Here is a 19,263-nt window from a genome sequence, read left to right on the forward strand (position 1 = left end):
ATCAACATCCCTATAGAAAACCAATGTGGAAAGCTTTAGACGATAGCAATAAATCCAGTAGAAAAAAAAAGCAAGACTCTCCTAAGGGGCTCTACGGTTATATTGATTGTTGTAGTGAAGTCTTACATTACAGAAAAAATTGCGATCATAATTTGTTTCCCTCAAGAAAATGCTCTTGTCCAGATTTGTTAGGTATGGTGGTCCAACGTATGTAAGTTGTACTGACTGCCACCACTGCAGTCGTTACATACGTTATACTTTTTCTGTGCGTACACGCTGTGTCTAAGCTGCATCAGCCAGGAACGTGCGATTAGTGCTTGCGTTAGAACTACCTGCGCCATTCGCCACATCTGGAGCCAAGCCGAGCTGCAGCCGTAATAGAGCTGGGCACATGGGGGCCGCGGGCAATGGGCTTCGCAGCGGCCGCCGCCCGCTTTCCCGCGTCTGGACCTGGCTCCTTCAGGTGAGCTTGGTACGCACAGGCATCGCGCTCCCTTGGCTCTTGCATGCGTAAGTCACACCGGCGCGAAAGCAGATGTACAGGGATGTGGGCACTCATCAGAGCGCACAGGCGATGTTAAACCACCGTTTGAGCGCAAAAGTACCCTCACAGAATTTGTACGCCAATGAGGTCGTGTCTCTAATCCTCACCCCGAGTGAGAGGTTTGCTCAGTTTGGAACAACATTCACAGTGTACCGTTCCTGAATTTCCCTCCTTAAGGACCGGCTCGTAAAGTGTTTTATTTTATTTCGAGGGCTTGCCATGTGGCATAAGATGGGGCTGTCCCGAAAGACGCGGCTTCGATCCCGGCCGGGACAGCTGAGTTTTGATGACGACGAAATTCTAGAGGCCAGTGTGCTGTGCGGTGTCAGTGCACGTTAATGAACCCCAGCTAGTCGAAATTTCCGGAGCCCTTGACTACGGCGTCCCTCATAGCCTGAGTTGCTTTGGGACGTTCAACCCCAATAAAACAACCAACCAATATTATACAGAAGGATGCTGTGGTTAATTTCATCCAGAAGCCTGTGCAGGCTCCGGCTCTTAGCGTTGTGCTTCATCTTCAGGGTGATGTCTACCTACCTAGTAGCTAGCCCAACATCCTGTAGCCTTTCTGTTCTTCAAGCCTTTTCCTGGCCGCGTCCACAGCAGGTAGTGGACATCCACGTCAGCGGCGGGCGTGGGATATGTAGCACATCTGCTAGGCATCGTTTCGTCTTGAGAGCTCTACTGGCATTCCACCGAAGGGGCTCGGGCCGTAATCCTTCTAAGAAACACCCACCCACCCCATTAAATTATGGGAGGGGGTGCATGCACGGGGGAAAAGCGGAGAGCAGATCAAGGGCCAAGCTCTCTGGAGAGGCATTCGCGGCTTGGGATTGGTGTGTAAGAGCGTCTGCTCCCCTCTTGTCATCGTTCTGTTGTGTTCTGTCTAATGTCCATGATGAAGTTAGTGCCAAAAACGAGGACTAAAGTAGGAGAGAAAACAACACGAGCGCTCGTTTTGTGTCGTCTCTCCTACTTTAGTCCTCGTTTTTTGCGCTAACTTCATCATGAATAAGATTCAACTCGCCCAACTTTCCACCTTACTTCTGTCTAATGTACCTGGATGCATTTCGTTGTTCATTTATCGATTGCAAGTATCTATTGAGCGTTCCTTAGTGTCTTTGCAAACTGTTTTGAGTTGCCTAATAGCCGCAAAACAGCCCGTTTAAATATGGGCTTTTGCTCACACACACAAAGCAATTTAAAGCCTTCATAGCATCACGCATAGCTTACAGCTCCATCACAAGTGGCTGCAGGAGGACACATACCTATTCCCGATGTGTGATTAGCTCATTGTGTGTCGGGGTAATGGTACTCGTTCTACCGCCCTTGACTATAAGCGACGCATTTGTATAAGAAATACATGTTCCAGGAATTAAGTCAACCTAAGATGTGTCGGCTTATTTTTACGACTCAGTTTGGTCGTCTTGTTTGTTGTTATCGTCGTGAAGGTCCACGAAGAGGGGAAGTGTTTGGTTTGGTTTATGGGGCTTAACATCCCAAAGCGACTAAGGCTATGAGAGACGCCGTAGTGGAGGGCTCCGTAAATTTCGGCCACCTGGGGTTTTTTAACGTGCACTGACATCGCATAGTACACAGGCCTCTAGAGTTTCTCCTCCAAAGAAATTCAACCGCCGCGGCCAGGATCGAACCCGCGTCTTTCGTGTCAGCAGCCGAGCACCTTAACCACTGAACCACCGCGGCGGCTGTAAGAGGAGAAGTGTATTAGTACTCCTGCATTGGTCACATGTCAGCGGTGGTTCAAATCTCCCGCCATGTCATGTGAGTTGTTCCAGGCTTCTCAGATGGCGCCTTTTTTGCCGCTTTGTTTTGGTTTGCACTGGATAACTTACACAGAGACTATATTTCTTTTTTGCCTCCAAACACCTCGAGCGCTTTTGTGTTTGGAAACGAAGGAGTGCTGTTCAAGAGGCTATCTAAGACCACCAAATAGACTGGCACTATAACACGGTGGGAGAAAGGCTGCGCCAATCGCCGTGTCATCTAAAGCAGCGGACAACGAAGCTGATCTGTCCGCGCCGCAGGGGGTTCTCTCTTATAAAAATGGTCTATAGACAATCTATAGACTTCTTATTGACCCTATTGAGTTCCTATAGACATTGATTTTTGTCTATTCATAGTCTAAGACTGTCTATAGAGAAAAGTCTACTAAAGGTGTATGGCCATACATCTACAGATTTTCTATGGACTGTCTATGACATTTGTATTGCCTATAGACTGTTCCCTAGGATTCGTGTATAGGCAGTCTATAGACTTTATGGCTTAAGGGCTAACAGCGTGCGATACCCTCATACGTGCACAGGCGGCGTTCATGTCGGCAGCAGCGTCGGCGTTCGCCGACAGGGGCTACTGGCAGCGCAGCGAAGAGGTCGGCCTCATGGATCGGATTCGTGAGCGCGCCATCGTGGCTGGGGCAGACGTCTTGGGCGATTCTTCTGGCCGACAGCAGCTGTGAGTGCGGCCACTGGATGCAGGGCATGGTCATGACAGAAGCACATAGAGAGAGATTCGTAACGAATGGACACTCCCGTAGAAACCAGCGGCCCAATCGAGTAACACCATTTGCCGGGCTAGTTGGTTGCGATCCATATGTATCAGCAGCACGAACGCAAAACCGGAAGGAGAAGATACTACAGAGTGCTGAATCGTTCCGCTCAGTTACTGTTGATTTTAGGTAAGCGCGCAGCAACTCAATGAAACCATCCGTAGATACACCACACTCATTTTGGAAGACTACCACACTGTGTCTATGGATCACGTCACGAACACACAGAGCAAAAAGGACACGGACGACACAGAAGTTGACAGGACAGCGCCTGTCCTGTCCACTTCTGTGTCGTCCGTGTCCTTTTTGTGCTATGTTTTCGAAGAACTGTTACCAACTAGCCCAAACCAAGCTACTGTTATATCACGAACACATTCTATGAGGGCATCCTGAGGAATGGCAAGAACTCGTCCTTTCAATGACTTTCAATGGCAAGTCGTTCAATGGCTCCTCCATTGATAAAAAGGATCTATTTTATTCCATTCCTCAGGATGCCCTTATAGAATAGACACGGTGTGGTGGCCTTCTAAATGAGTGTGGCGTATCTGCTGAGGGCTTCATTGAGTTGCTCTGCGCTAACCTAAAATAAACAGTAACTGAGTCGAACGTTCAGCGCTGTGTACTATCTTCTACTGCCTGTTTTGCGTTCGCGCTGCTTATAGATATGGATGGATGGATGAATGGATAGGAGCGCCCCCTTTGAAACGGGGTGGTGGCAATTGCCACCATGCTCAGCTTTTCTTTCTTTATTATTTTTTTTTGTTTACTGTGTTGGCAATTCTCATTAAGATTCGCCATCACCTTTACCTACGGTTTCCTACAATTCTAACCTTATGCCACATCTCTGCTTTTCAGCCACCAATCCTCCAATCGCTTTTTGCTGACTTCCACTGCAGATTTATTTACATGACCTTTGTTATCTTTAAACCCTAGGGCGTCAGAAAGAGTGACTGTGCCTGCATCGACATCCGGATGGATACCATCACATTTGATTATGAGTTGTTCAATTGTTTCCACAGATCTACCATACACTGCACATGTGTCATCTTCTGCGTTAAATTTCTTTTTGTAGCTGCGCGTTCTAAGACACCCTTATCTAGCTTCAAAAAGTAGGGCACTGCCTCTTGAGTTATCATAGAAATATTCTTTCCTGATCTGCCTTTTCCAGTATCGATATAGTTTTACACTATGTTTATTTTCCATTGAATTCATCCAATTTTTAACTTCCGCGTTTTTAACCTGTCGTTTAATGCTCTTTCTTTCTCCGTCCTCATGACCGGCATACTTACTGGTTAGTTTTCTAGTTCTTTTCCGCCACTGTGAGTCAACGCTCTTTCTGTATAAATATTTAAATACCTTAGCTGCCCATCTGTTATCGTCCAATTTCCTCAGGCGTTCTTCATATAGTATTTTACTCTTAGCTTCCCGTTCTTCGAACGATGTCCAGCCCATATCCCCTTGTACTGCCCAATTGAGGTCCCAATTGAGGGCAGCGCACCAAGCGGTTGGGAGAGAAACTTCCGATTTTAGTTTCATGTACGCGCAGTTTGAATGATAACATGCGCGGCGACCTGCCGCGCCCTCATGACGCATTACTAATGCGAAAGCATTTCTAGACTTTGTCGGCGGGGACCTGTCGTCAAAACGTGTCCGCAAGGAAGGAAGGGAAAACTTTATTTACGCTAATGGTTTTCCTGCGGTATGGGGGCATCATCAGAGACGTCTTGGTTCTACCCCCAGGAGCCTTCTCTGTCCGAAGTCATCCGCCTCTAATCAGTGGTCGGTTGCCCTCAGTCCAGGGCTCCGCTGGCCACTGCCGCCCGTTGAGCTCGCTGTGCCAGACCTTGTTGGTCTTCACAGCGGTCGCTGGACAGCAGAGTCTCCCACTGCTCCGCACTCGGGTTTTGTATTTTGGGGACCACGTCTACGTTTTGGCAGGCCCATGTGATGTGGTATAGATCGTCGCACCAGGGACATTTGTCCGTGTATATCGTAGGGCGCATTTTGTTTTGTATATGTAGGTTTGAGAAAGAGCCTGTTTGTAATTGTCTCCAAGTGACAGCTTCCTCTCTGCTGAGAGATTTGTGCGGTGGGGGATATCGCATTCTTCTGCCTGTATAGTTTTGTAGCATGGCCGAGTATTCCCTGGGTGCTGGCGCGAGTTCCGCGGTCTCGTCGGATGCTCGGAAAGTAATGTATCCTCGAGCTATCATGTCGGCCTCTCGGTTCCCTGCCACCCCCGTGTGCTCCGGTACCCACACAATTTTGTGTGGGATCTTGTCGTTTTGTTCTTCCTGGTTTTTAATTCTGTCGCTCGCTGCGAGGAGTATACGGAGCGCGTGACGACCTATCCTGCCATTCATGTAATTTCGGCAGGCTGTTTGAGAGTCCGTGAGTATTGTTATTGACCGCCCGGTTCTATAGCCCTCCGCCACCGCTAGAGAAAGGGCTACTTCCTCGGACTCTGCAGCTGTGCAGCCTTGGAGAGACGCGCTGGTCATTTCGCCTAAAGACGAATGGACCACCGCCGCTACAGCGATTTGGGTATCTCCTCCTCTCCAAGACGCGTCTGCATACACGGTCGTGGCTTGAGGAGCGTATGCTTTCTCGATGAATTCGGCCCTCGCTTCTCTTCTGCCTCGATGGAGATTGGGATCCATGTTTTTTGGTATTGACGCTACCTTGAGGGTCTTGCGAAGCTCGTCGGGGATCGCTGCCGTCCTCGACATTTCTCGCATCTGCTCGCGGTATCCGAGCCTCTGCAGGATGTTGAACTTAGCAAAGCGCAATAAAAAGACAGGGACAAGAAGAAGAAGAAGCACGCAGGACACAAGCGTTTGTCCTGCGTGCTTCTTCTTCTTCTTGTCCCTGTCTTTTTATTGCGCTTTGCTAAGTTCAACATGTATTACCAACTCGCCCAACTTTCTGCATTGCCTGCAGGAGCGCTTTTCCAGTCGTTGTTTGCAACAGCCTGAGTTTTTGCGACTCAAGCTGCGCCTCTCGTAGCTCCTCAAAGGTGTTATGTAATCCCAGGGACATGCGTTTTTCTGTAGACGTGTTGCGTGGTAGTCGGAGCGCTGTCTTATACGCTTTGCGTAGCAGTGCATCCGCTTGTTGTATTTCGTTTTTGTTGAGGCACTGGTAGGGTAGGCTGTACGTGATTCGACTAACTACTAGGCTTCTGACTAGTTTTAGTGTGTCCTCTTCATGCATGCCATGTCGCCTGTTGGTGATGCGGGTGATCATGCGTGCGACTTGTAGCGTTGTTGCTTTCGGTAGGGTAAAAGTGTGAGTTCTGCGCTGGTTGGATTGAACCCACATGCCCAAAATTCTTATTGTTGTCTTTTCGGGTATGGGCGTCCCTTCTAGGTAGACGTTGAGTTTTAGGTCCTCGTTGGTTTGGACTGTCCGGTTTTGCTTGCCTCTCCAGACTCTCAGCAGTTCCGATTTCTCGGTCGAGCATGCGAGTCCTCTTTCTGCGAGGTATTGCTCTCCACAAGAGGCCGCTTGCTGTAGCCTTTCTTCCTTCTCTCTGAGACAGCCCGTGTTTGTCCAGACTGTTATATCTTCAGCATACATGGCATGCCTGATGCCTTCGGTGTTCTCTAGTTTTCAAGCTAGGCCTATCATAGCTATGTTGAAGAGTAAGGGTGAGATTACTAACCCTTGAAGTGTACCCTTGTTTGGAGTGCGAAATTTGTCCGATCGAAGGTCTCCTATGCCGATGGTGGCAGTTCTATCGGACAGGAAGGCTTTGACGAAGCCGTGGATTCTGCGTCCGCAATCCAGGTTGTCTTGGCCCGTAAGGATCGCTTCGTGGCTGACGTTATCGAATGCCCCCTTGATGTCCAGGGCCATTATGACATTTTCTCCCGTCCGAGGTACGTTTCGCAGGACATCTTCTTGTATTTGGTGGAGAATGTCCTGCGTCGAGAGCTTCGCTCTGAAGCCGAACATGGTGTGTGGTACACAGTCGTTATCTTCCATGTAATTTTGCAGTCTTAAAGTTACAACCCGTTCGTAAAGCTTGCCAAGGAACGTGTCCGCAAAACATGTCCGCAGCAGTTGTGACGTTCTCAGAAGAGGCAGCATCAAACGTATGATTGTGATCGATAGAGGCCGGTGTGAGGATGCTGCGCAAAACAAATTATGTCGATAGGATGATTAGTTATTTATTTAGATCCAGAAACGCAAAAAAAAATGTCGAAAGAGCACGGATGTAGATAAAGACCGTGGACGGGAAAATAGCCGTGGAGGACAACATAGTGGAATATTAGGCAAGGGAATGAAAGATTAAAATAAAGTTTGAAATGAATTGAAGCGTATTTAATGAGTGATTATTAATCCATAAAGAGTTCAATTGACATAGATTAATTTGTTGTCAGCAAAAGAAATTGAGACTTTGGACAGTTTAGTAGGCTGTACGGGAATATAGTAGAGGGCGAGAAAGCAATCACGGTGCCAAATTAAAAAAAAAACTAAATGGTTTATTGAAATAGAAGATGGTGTAATCAGAGTAAACAAATTTATCTTTATTCGAATTATAAGATAATTACGCTAATACAGTAATTAAAATAATTAACAACAAATTAAAATGATACTTATATTTTTTGGCAGCAGCGGCAGCGCAGTACGGACGCAACTGAGCTTTGCTCTCAATTTTGCAGGACGTACTCCTGTGCAAGGAACCCTTCCGCCTCAACTGAAGAAAATCTGGACCACCATTCTCTGGACCGCAACTGTTGTGCCAATCCGCTCCTGTCTCCAGCGGTTACAAGTGAAGGCCAAATTGGGAGCGACATCACCTTCTTGCAAGCGACGCCACCGCCAACTGATAATCAACGAGGGGCGTAGCCCGTCATTTGGCAGCAGCGGCAGCGCAGTACGGACGCAACTGAGCTTTGCTCTCAATTTTGCAGGACGTACTCCTGTGCAAGGAACCCTTCCGCCTCAACTGAAGAAAATCTGGACCACCATTCTCTGGACCGCAACTGTTGTGCCAATCCGCTCCTGTCTCCAGCGGTTACAAGTGAAGGCCAAATTGGGAGCGACATCACCTTCTTGCAAGCGACGCCACCGCCAATTGATAATCAACGAGGGGCGTAGCCCGTCATTTGGCAGCAGCGGCAGCGCAGTACGGACGCAACTGAGCTTTGCTCTCAATTTTGCAGAACGTACTCCTGTGCAAGGAACCCTTCCGCCTCAACTGAAGAAAATCTGGACCACCATTCTCTGGACCGCAACTGTTGTGCCAATCCGCTCCTGTCTCCAGCGGTTACAAGTGAAGGCCAAATTGCGAGCGACATCACCTTCTTGCAAGCGACGCCACCGCCAACTGATAATCAACGAGGGGCGTAGCCCGTCATTTGGCAGCAGCGGCAGCGCAGTACGGACGCAACTGAGCTTTGCTCTCAATTTCGCAGGTTGGTGGCTTTTTTTGCCTTAAGTACCTTGCTCTCTGCCGCTGCTGCCACAAGTTGTCCCTATGTTAAACAGTGTCTGTTCTAGATAGCCATGTCCCAGTTGCGTTGTTGTGCGTGCAGACGAGAATTTGACGAGGATGACATTCAACTCGGATACTGTGAGTGCAAATTTCTCTTTCATTTGGATGAATGTTCCAATGTAACTGAAGAAACATACAACGCGAAAAAAAAGCTAAAGAAGGCATGGAAATGGAAATGTTGCACTTGTAAAGGTGATAAGGCTAAAAATGAGACCTCAGAGTTAGCTGCTGAACGACAAAAAATTGAAAAAACCATAGCGGAACACCTAATCTCATTGGAACGAAAAATGGATGCAATCCTAGCATTGCCTAGCAAAGTAGAAGGCTTGGAAAGTTCAGTGCAGATGCTGTCAGATAAGTTTGACGAATTCCAGACAAGGCTACTTACTCAAGAAAACTTGACAAAAGATCTCACGAAAAGAGTGAATGAACTCGAGAAAGAGTGCCCTAGTAAAGACTTGACTCAAATCAAACAAGACCTAGATAATCTCGAATTCCGCAGCCGGCGCCTAAACCTTGAAATACATGGCATCCCCGCTAGCGAAAACGAAGATCTTTTGAAGAAAGTGAACGAAGTAGCACTGAAACTTAAAGTGCCGCCGGTGACCCGAAACGACATCACAAATGTACACAGACTACGTGCGAATGCAGGCAAGACGCCCGGCGTGATTGTCCGGTTTCAGTCCCAAGAAATACGTGATAACTGGCTGTCAAACAATAAGGAGTTGAATGATGCAGCTGATAACACATATATCTGCGAGAACATGACCAGGCACTCCCGCAACCTCCTTACCACAGCAAAGGAATGGGCAGTCGTTTCAGGCTATAAGTTTGTATGGCACGTCAACGGCGAAGTCCTAGTGAGGCGCGCAAGCGATGAAAGCGCGATTGCTATCCGCGAGAAGGAAGACCTTGACCGCCTCACATGATGTAATAGCTGGATGCAGTGCAATCCTTGGCTATTCTAATTTGAAATGTTGCTTTCAGTTTCTGAGTTTTCTCAAGATGTTCCGCAGTTAAGTAAGAACTGTAAACTGTCGGCGTTTCACCTAAATGCGAGAAGTTTACGTAACAAGTTTGATGAAATTCAGATACTCCTGTTTGCCATGAATCATTCTTTTGATTTTATTTGTTTCACTGAAACATGGCTCTCATCCGAGGAGGAATATCTGCCACTTGATGGATACGACTGTGTCTTAGCATCTCGTTCAGAAAAGCGGGGCGGAGGTGTGTGTATATATGTCCGCTCTGATTTGCAGTATAAAATAGTTTCTGAATTTAAGGTAATAGATGAGAGTCATGAATGTATAGCCATAGAGTGCTCAGATATATTGTTTTCTGTTGTATACAGACCCCCATGTGCTTATTTCAAAGATTTTTATCCTTTACAGAAAGGTTGCTAGAAAAAGGCTCTCAACTAAATCTTCAAATTGTTATGGTTGGTGATTTTAACATCAATGTATCCGCTGACAACCCAATGTACAAATATTTCAAAGAAATTTTAGACGCATATATGTGCTGCAATGTAATCAGTGTACCAACAAGAGTAACATTAACCACGGAAACGACACTTGACCTCTGTATCACGAGTTTTGATTTTGAGGATGCCAAAGCGGGTGCTTTAAAATCAGATATTAGTGACCATTTCCCAATATTTTGTTTTCTACCTGGGAATCCACCGACTCGATCAAATGAAGAGCTTTTTCAAAGAATATACTCTGAGCGGAACGTGGAAAAGTTTGTACACCTTGTGTCAAATTTTGATTGGAATGACGTATTAGTAGAAACTGAACCCAATAAGTCTTGCAATGTGTTCATATCATCATTTATGTACCTTTACGAGCAGTGTTTCCCCCTCAAGCTTAAAAAAAAGCGCAGGAAACTGCGGAAACCATGGATAACTATGGAACTGTACGAGAGGATGAAATCTCGTGACAACCTCTTCCAAATATTTTTAAACACTAGAGATGCAAATGATCTCCGTGATTATAAAAAAGCACGCAATAAACTGAATAAGGACATGAAGAAAGCTAAATCTGAGTACTATATAAACAAATTCCTTAGTACTGCCAGCAATTTCAGACTTATGTGGGAGACATTTAGAGAATTAGTAAATAATAAACCAAGCACCAAGAAGATTAATTTTCATAAGCTTGGTGCCTCTGATAAAGAGATCTCAAACTTGTTCAACAAACATTTTCTCACAGTAGGTTCCTCTTCTGATGTCCCCCTTGCCATACCCTGTGAACATTATATTGCCAATAACTGCTCCTCGACTCTTTTCTTGGCCCTAACAGACCAATATGAAGTGCAGGGAATAATTTTGTCCATGAAAGATAATTCAGCTTCGGGCCCCGACGACATAAAGCCAAAACCATTAAAAGCAGTGAGTGGTATTGTAGCAGTCCCATTAGCCCACATCTGTAACCTTATCATGACAACAGGCGAGTTTCCTAGCAAAATGAAGTTAGCAAGAGTCACAGCCATTCATAAAGGAGGATCTTTTGATGATTTAAATAACTACAGGCCTATATCAATCCTCTCTGTCTTCTCTAAGATAGCAGAGCATATCATTAACAATAGGATAACCAGTTTTCAAAGTACACACAACATAATAACGAAGGAGCAGTATGGGTTCTGCAAAAATAGTTCGGTGGAAACAGCCCTTCTTGGAATTAAAGAAGAAATTCTTGATAACACAGAAAAGAAACTGTTCACACTAGGTATCTTTTTAGACTTCCGAAAGGCGTTTGATTGCATACAGCATGAACTTCTTTTGCGTAAACTCCCCTATTACGGGATCCGAGGTGTAGCACTTGCTCTAATAAAGAGCTATTTAACTTCCAGATCACAATTCACAATAATAAATAAAGTCGAATCGGAGATGGAAACTATTCAATATGGAGTACCCCAGTGGTCTATTATTGGACCTGTATTATTTCTGCTATACATTAATGATATTGTTAGCATTCAAGGGCACAAAAAAATGGTTTTGTACGCAGACGATACAAACGTCTTTTTCTCAGGAAATAACATACATGAAATATGCGCGGAAGCTAATAGTTGGCTTAGAAATTTAAATACATGGTTAAACTCAAATAGGATGCAACTGAATACGACAAAAACAAAATATTTATTGTTTAGGTCGAAAGGACCAACACATTTTCCACCCTTACCAATAGAATTTCAGGGAGTATCCATTCAACACACATCAACGATCCGATTCCTAGGAATCGTGTTCCATGAAAACCTGTCATGGACACCTCATGTCGACGCCTTATGAGCAGATATAGCTAGAGCAGTTGGTTTACTGAATAAAATAAGATCATTTCTCCCGTCTGGGGTTAAACGTAAAATATATTATGCACTTGTCCACTCGCGTCTCATTTATTGCTCTCTGGTGTGGTCAACGACAACCGAGACAAATATGAAATACCTATTATCATTACAAAAACGAGCTATGCGGGCCATTGGAAACGTGCCCTACACGGAAAGCACTGCCCCATATTTTACCAGATATAGCATTCTTCAGGTAAAACAACTGATTAAACAAAAAATTATCTCTGGAAGCGCTACGCCAATACCGCGCAGATAAACCGAAATTTCAAGAAAACTATCAAACTAAACAGTCCCCGTCTGAACTAAGACAGAGCGAAATAGTTAGGGCCAGATCACGTACAAACTATGGCTTACAGAGGTTATCGTCGCAAATACCACAACTCTTCAACAAATACCCTGACATATTAAACTTAATAAGTTCTGTTGTGTCTCCTGTTCAATTGAAAAAGCAAGTTAAAGCAATATTTTTATCTGAGCAGGAGGTGCATGGGTTAAACTCCTGAGCCAACTCTTGGTGCTATTAATCTGTATTATGTTGTATTATCATCGTGTACTATAGGTCATATTCCATGACTTATGCACACTGGATTGCATTTCACATTATCAATTTTTGTGTGGTGAAATATTTTTGTTTTTTGTTTACTGATAAACTTGATGCAGTACATAAGAAAATGTTTTTGTGCTATTACAGTTCAAATAAGTTATTTTCCTTTTCTAAGACGGTGTGTATCTGTATCTTTCTGTATTCTGTATTGATGTGTTTTACTTTGGTCTGCTTATGATGTGTAATCATATGTACACTTGTGCTGCTTGTGCTGTCAGGGGGGCATAGCCTAGTCAGGCCCCATCAGGGCCTTTTGCTATTGCCTCCTGAGCCAATGTGTACCAAATTGTCTCAAATAAAAAAAAGAAAGAAAGAAAGAAAGAAGGAAAGAAAGAAAGAAAGAAAGGAAGAAAGAAGGGAAGAAAGAAAGAAAGAAGGAAAGAAAGAAAGAAAGAAAGAAAGAAAGAAAGAAAGAACGAAAGAAGGAAAGAAAGAAAGAAAGAAGGAAAGAAAGAAAGAAAGAAAGAAAGAAAGAACGAAAGAAAGAAAGAAAGAAAGAAAGAAAGAAAGAAAGAAAGAAAGAAAGAAAGAAAGAAAGAAAGAAAGAAAGAAAGAAAGAAAGAAAGAAAGAAAGAAAGAAAGAAAGAAAGAAAGAAAGAAAGAAAGAAAGAAAGAAAGAAAGAAAGAAAGAAAGAAAGAGAGAAAGAGAGAAAGAAAGAAAGAAAGAAAGAAAGAAAGAAAGAAAGAAAGAAAGAAAGAAAGCCGAAGAGAGGCGACGAGTACCGAGGAGGAGTCAATACTTTCGCATTCTCCCAATACGGGTCGCCTCAGTGATCTTTTATTTATTTTTATTTATTTATTTATTTACATACCTCACAGCGCCCTTGCGGGCATTAGTGCAGGGGGAAAAAGAAAAAAAAAACAATATGAGTGTAGAGATGATATAATCTCTTATATACTATCTCTAAATTATCTGTTCAGTATGCCTACTATTGCTATCTGTTTATTTTCGGTACAGAAGAATGGAAAATTCACGGGGTCGCTTTGTTAATCTTAAGTGCGGCGAGGCGGAAGCCTTAAGCGTGGTGGTGCTGCTTGTGTCCCTGATGTGAGGTTAAGATGTTACGCTTCGCCTCTAAGAGTGGAACGTGACAGTGTCTTGCAATGCTGCCAGGGAGTCCAAAGAACGCCATCGCCCGTTTGGCTCTACGCCTTGCTCGTCAGTAAATTGGTTTTTGAGGAAAGGAAATGTATCTGTCACGCATATCTCGGTGGACACCTGAACCTCGCCGTAACGGGAAGGGAGGAGGATGGGAGTGAACGAAGACACCGTATTCATGAGACGCGCCTTTGTTCATTCCAAACCATCGGGCTGGCATGGCGGACTGGTAGCGTGCTCGTCTCGCACACGTGGACGTTGCCGGCCCACACCACGGGGGGTGGTACACGGCCGCAGTCGCACGCAACACAAACACAGTTAACGGGCTCACTTTCAAAGCCTACAGCGCAACACACGCGGAGGATATTGCCATTGTTCTGGCTCTCACGAATCCCAAGTCAAAACACATCATCACCGACTCGCGAGGCGCCTGTCGGAACTACGAGTTGGGCTGGGCTCCCCCGCTTGCCTGGCGCATACTGGAATATAGCTGTCGATGCGAAGATCCAACTCCACGCAACCTGATTTGGGCCCCCGGTCACCAGGGACTCCAGGGAAACGAACAGGACGATCAGGCCGCCCGCGCCATCTCTTCCCGGGCTATCTCCCTGTCCTTGGAAGGGTACTCCCAATCAGACAATCTGGCCCTTACATTCAAACAAATCACCGATTACTACAAGGAGGAGCACCGGCGCTACCCGGCCCCTTGTAAGGGTCTGGATCGCGTTGACGAGCGCCTCCTCATCAAAATTCTGTGCACGGCGGTGCTTAAACATTTCAATACATCCTTTGATGGCGCGTGCCAGTTCTGTGGGGAGGTGGCTGACACCTTCCACATGGTTTGGGCGTGTCAATCAAACCCATCTATCCCCCCCAAACCCAACCCCACCAGAGAGGACTCGGAGGCGGCCCTGCTCGGCTGTCAAGACCTAAAGAGCCAAAAGGCCTAGGTTCAACGGACGTTCGCGGCGTTGCTTGCCAATGGGGCACCGGAATAGGGGCTCCACCTAGTATTGTAAGGGGAAAGGTCCAATAGGGTCCTACCCCAATCACCTTTCTGTAAAAATTTCATTGCCCATAAATGTTTTTCACCACCACCACATCTCCGGAGACCCTGGTTCGATACCGCAACTCGACCAATTTCCTACTCGGTTTTCTTTATTTAACTGGTCTGACTAGAAAGGTTAATTAGGCTACTTGATTAATTAAGCAAATAACTAACCTCAGTTCCACTTACTTGGAGCATCATTATGCCATCCCTTTAATTGGTTGCATGGTTACTAGCCACAGTACAATTGGCCCCGTTTGAAATTCGCGCACTGTGACGTCACGACCATTTCGGCCAATTGAAAAGCGTGACATTTCTGTCGACAGCTCCTGCTTACAACGATGAGGCATTAAAGCCTTCTGCCTTAAAATTGCGTTCCGAGTGCTCTTCACCGCCCATCAACGCAACTGCACACGGCCTCGTCAAACATTGGCATTCCGGTGATGACATCAGGTGCTTTGTGGAATGTGCATTTATTTTGCTCCATATAAAAGCAAACAACGAACCCATACAGTAGCCGTTGCCACTTGGCACAAAATTAAGCTCGTTCCATCGTTCTTGTGCGCCCATTCTTACGGTAACAAGGCTCACAGCAGTGGTTCTCGCTCCCACCGGGCCCCGTCAGCTGAAAAATGTAAAGTACGAGAAGCTGTCATTTTAATAAACCTCACATAAACACTCTGTGAACAGAGGGAACGCGCGAAAGCTACGAAATTAGGAAAAAGGACACCATTCTTTTACGAACCTTGCATGCACCAGCTACTACAAGATGACATCGAATATTTCACAAGCATTTCTGTATTCCCCGACGTTAATCTCTGCCCACTAAAAGCTGCAAATACCCTCCCACGGCCAATTGTGGGTTTTGTTTTACAAATGTTTATCCCCTACACAGCTACAACACGGTCGCCCAGCCAGTCGCTCTGTTGGAGCACTGAGGACAAATGCTCTGGGGCAGTTTACATGCCTTCAGAAGCGTAGAAGACGGCGCATCAACTCGTGGTTTTCACGCTTTTAAAAAGTCCTACGTGTTTACCTTTTTTTCCCGGTCGTTTTGAAAGGCGCGCTCAATAGTAGCCACTACGCGGGTGCAATTGGCGCTTTCACTGGAGCAGACGACGGAGTCTTCGACGCACAAGTTTCCAGTTTTTGAGCTTTTCATGCGTTACCTTTTTTCCCGGCAGTCTTGAATGTTACGGACCCGTACTAACGACGCGAAAAGGCTCGTTTCGACCTGTGTACCTATTTTTTTTTTAATTTGAACACATTTTACTCGACCATCAACAAATATCACTCGAAGGAAGTTGTGCATAGCTAGGGGCCACAAGGAAACTTCGGGTCCCCGTAAAACTTCAGGCCCGCTCGCACTCTGGCGCGAGCAGGTAGTCGTGCCTTCCAGAAATGCGCCTTATTGCGCCGGCCGGCGTGGCTGTTTGAAGTGCAGCGTAGTTTTGCACAAACTTAACGTTTTCTCACTTCGAAATTGTCACAAACTTCAGGAGTGCCACGAACCGGGCCAGAACAGCCGGCAGGCAACGAAGCGTGTTCATCTCTTCACGAACTGCGTAATTCAAGGCCCCAGCCGGCGTGGTTAGCGTAAACTGCTTGAAATGCAGAGCAGTTGAGCAAAAAAAAAAAACATTTCTCACCTTGCTGTCGCGGTGGTTCAGTGGTTATGGTGCTCGGCTGCTGACCCGAAAGACGCGGGTTCGATTACGGCGCATCAATTGAATTTCTTTGGAGGAGAAATTCTTAAGGCCCGTGTACTGTGCGGTGTCAGTGCACGCTAAAGAAACCCAGGTGGTCGAAATTTCGGGGAGCCCTCCATTACGGCGTCTCTCATAGCCTTAGTCGCTTTGGGGCGTTAAACCCCATAAACCAAACCAAACCAAACAGTTTTCACCTTGCCGTCGCCAGAAACCGCACGATTTCCGTGTTGAAGACCAAGACGGGCGCAAAAGAACGGAGTCTGCGCGCTGACAGAGGCCGCACGCTCACACGTACCAACCGCGCAGATGATTTTCCCCTGGTTCCGCTCTGCCTTGTCTGACCCGCCGCCGGTCGCCCGCGAGCGTGCATGCGTGATAACTCTCGTAGTGCCACTAAACGGAGTTGCTACCAACAAATCTGTTGCGCAGTTCCTGGGACCAGATTTCGCCGAGTTTTGGCTCTTTAGAAATTTCTTTCTCTGTGCCAGAAGTCTAACATTTACCCAGTGGAAAGCTGCCAGTCCCAGGTAGCATCTAGTGGAATATTTCGGAAACGGCTCTCTCGCCAGTTCATCGAAATAAGTCTGAGGAGCACCGGCTGCCAGCAGTTTTTCGATGTGCAGCTGCGCTAATCAGTTCTAGGCAGCGGTACTCTTAGCCATTGGTAAGCACCCTCAAATTGCTTTCTTTGCGCCCGGACACTTTAGGCCTCTAAAAATTGCGCGCTTAGGTATGCCTCACTTCATCTGCAGCTGCCGGCTACCACGCAGCAGCAACGGCAACAACAACAACAACACTAATAATAGTAATAATAATAATAATAATTGTAATGGGAACGACCGGCAGCCGTTCACGCGGTGGGACGAAGAGGAGAACGACGTGCTGTGCTGGTTTCGGTGTGACTCCTGGGTGTGTGCCTGCCGTGACGCGTCTTTGATCAACGGCCTCCGACCTGTGCTTCGAAGACGCACCTGTACACTTGGTGGAGGTGCGGTACGGACGACCCATTCCCCATTTAGCGGTACTGACGACCAGGACGTCGACGACTGGTTGGCGTCCTACGAGCGCGTCAGCACTTACAATCAGTGGGACGATTCCATCAAGCTGAGCAACGTGCTCTTCTATCTCACAGACGTTGCCAACTTATGGTTTCGGAACCATGAAGCGGACCTTCCCACCTGGTCATCATTCAAGACAACCTTCGCCGACGTTTTCGGCCGCCGGGCCGTGCGGAAACTGCGCGCCGAGCAACGTCTCCGTGCTCGAGCACAGCTACCGACCGAAACATTCACCGGCTACATTGAAGACATTCTCGATTTATGTAAGCGCGTGAACCCTTCGATGTCCGAGGCTGACAAAGTTAATAACATTCTTAAAGGCATAGCAGATGACGCTTTCCAAATGCTACTGGCGAAGAACCCCACCTCCGTCAGTGCCGTCATCGAGCTGTGCCAAAGCTTCGACGAGTTGCGCAAGCAACGCGCTTCTACGCGGCAGTCTGGTGCGCCTCCCGAGAGTCTTGCTGGCTTGGCCCTTGGTCCCTCGTCTTCGGACCAAACCCTCTTCATGGAGCGCGTGAAAGATTTTATACGCGAGGAAATCGCCCGCCAGCTGTCTCCTCTCCGTCACGTTCCAGACCCTGTCTGCCCTACTGCCGACCTAGCGCCCTCCCTTGCGCCGACTATCCGCCGTGTTGTTCAGGAGCAGGTCGCTGCAGTCCTGCCGTCCAGCCCCCCGCCTCCTCCGGTCGCAGCACCACTCACCTATGCGGAAGCCGTCAGACGGACACCGCGCTCGCTTGCCTCTCCTACGTACAGCAGCAGCCCTGCCTATTATGCTCCAACCCCGTCCATGCCACTTCCGCCAGCCTCGTTTCCTCGCACACGACGACATCCTACGAACCCTTGGCGCACCGCCGATAATCGGCCCATCTGCTACGCTTGTGGGCTTCCAGGGCACGTCGCACGTCTCTGCCGTCAGCGCTTGCCTCGCTATGGGGATGCTGTGCACCCGTACGATCACGGATACGATCACGAGCTGACCTTGCCCAATGGCTCTTCTGGCTCGTGTATGTCTCGCCCCCAGTACTCGACTCGCCGCTCGCCTTCGCCTCGCCGCCGTTCAATTTCCCCAATGCTTCGGCGACCGGAACCTCTCCGAGAGGAAAACTGAATGCCGCAGTTCCGGAGGCAAGAACTGCGTCTTTTGCGAACTCACCAAGTCCTCCGTTTGCTCCCGCTTATGTGGTTCAGGCGTTTGTCGAAGGTGTACCTGTTCTCGCGCTCGTTGACACGGGCGCTGCCGTGTCTGTGATTAGTCACTCTCTTCGCCGCAAAATTCGCAAGGTGACGACGCCCCTGTCTGACTTTTCGCTTCGTACGGCCAGCTCGCAGCGCATCCACCCCATCGCAGCCTGCACAGTACGAGTTTCTATCAACGACGTAGAATATCTCATCGAGTTTGTTGTGCTCAGTGCGTGCTCTCACGATATCATCCTAGGATGCGACTTCCTGTCAACCCACCATGCAGTGATTGATTGCGCTCGTGCTGAACTTGCGCTATCTTCCGTGTGTAACGTTTCCCTGTGCGACCTGCCTGTGCCCTCCGCTAAACTTCTCGTAGCCGCCGACACCACCATACCGCCCTTTTCTTCTATCCTCGTCCCGCTCTTACCTGACTGTGCCTTCAGCAGCCCTGTTCTCTTCACACCCACTACTGCTGCCACCCGCCGTCACCACCTTCTGATTCCTTTCGCCGTTCTCACGATTTCCGGTGGTCACTGTGCCATTTATGTCTCCAACCCTTTTGCTTGCCCGTCCTCTCTCCTTCGCGGCGAATGCCTCGGTCGTAT

General features: G+C 47.3%; 2 protein-coding genes across 2 annotated transcripts in view; both read left to right on the top strand.

Annotated features, from left to right (window-relative positions):
• The first annotated feature begins 391 nt into the window (after positions 1-391).
• The window catches only part of LOC149327635 (uncharacterized), an 84,859-nt gene continuing 65,987 nt past the window's right edge, over positions 392-19,263 (top strand). The window contains exons 1-2 of the mRNA XM_089563712.1: positions 392-463; positions 2,868-3,016. Coding sequence (XP_089419838.1) covers positions 392-463; positions 2,868-3,016 — 221 coding nt within the window. The remainder of the gene's footprint in view (positions 464-2,867; positions 3,017-19,263) is intronic.
• LOC149327636 (uncharacterized) lies at positions 8,895-9,542 on the top strand. Its single transcript, XM_089563474.1, has one exon. The coding sequence runs from the start codon at positions 8,901-8,903 to the stop codon at positions 9,540-9,542; it is 642 nt and encodes a 213-aa protein (XP_089419600.1). The 5' UTR covers positions 8,895-8,900.

Source organism: Amblyomma mixtum, chromosome 10, assembly GCF_055824585.1.
Source record: "Amblyomma mixtum isolate Tamu chromosome 10, ASM5582458v1, whole genome shotgun sequence".
Lineage (NCBI taxonomy): Eukaryota > Metazoa > Arthropoda > Arachnida > Ixodida > Ixodidae > Amblyomma > Amblyomma mixtum.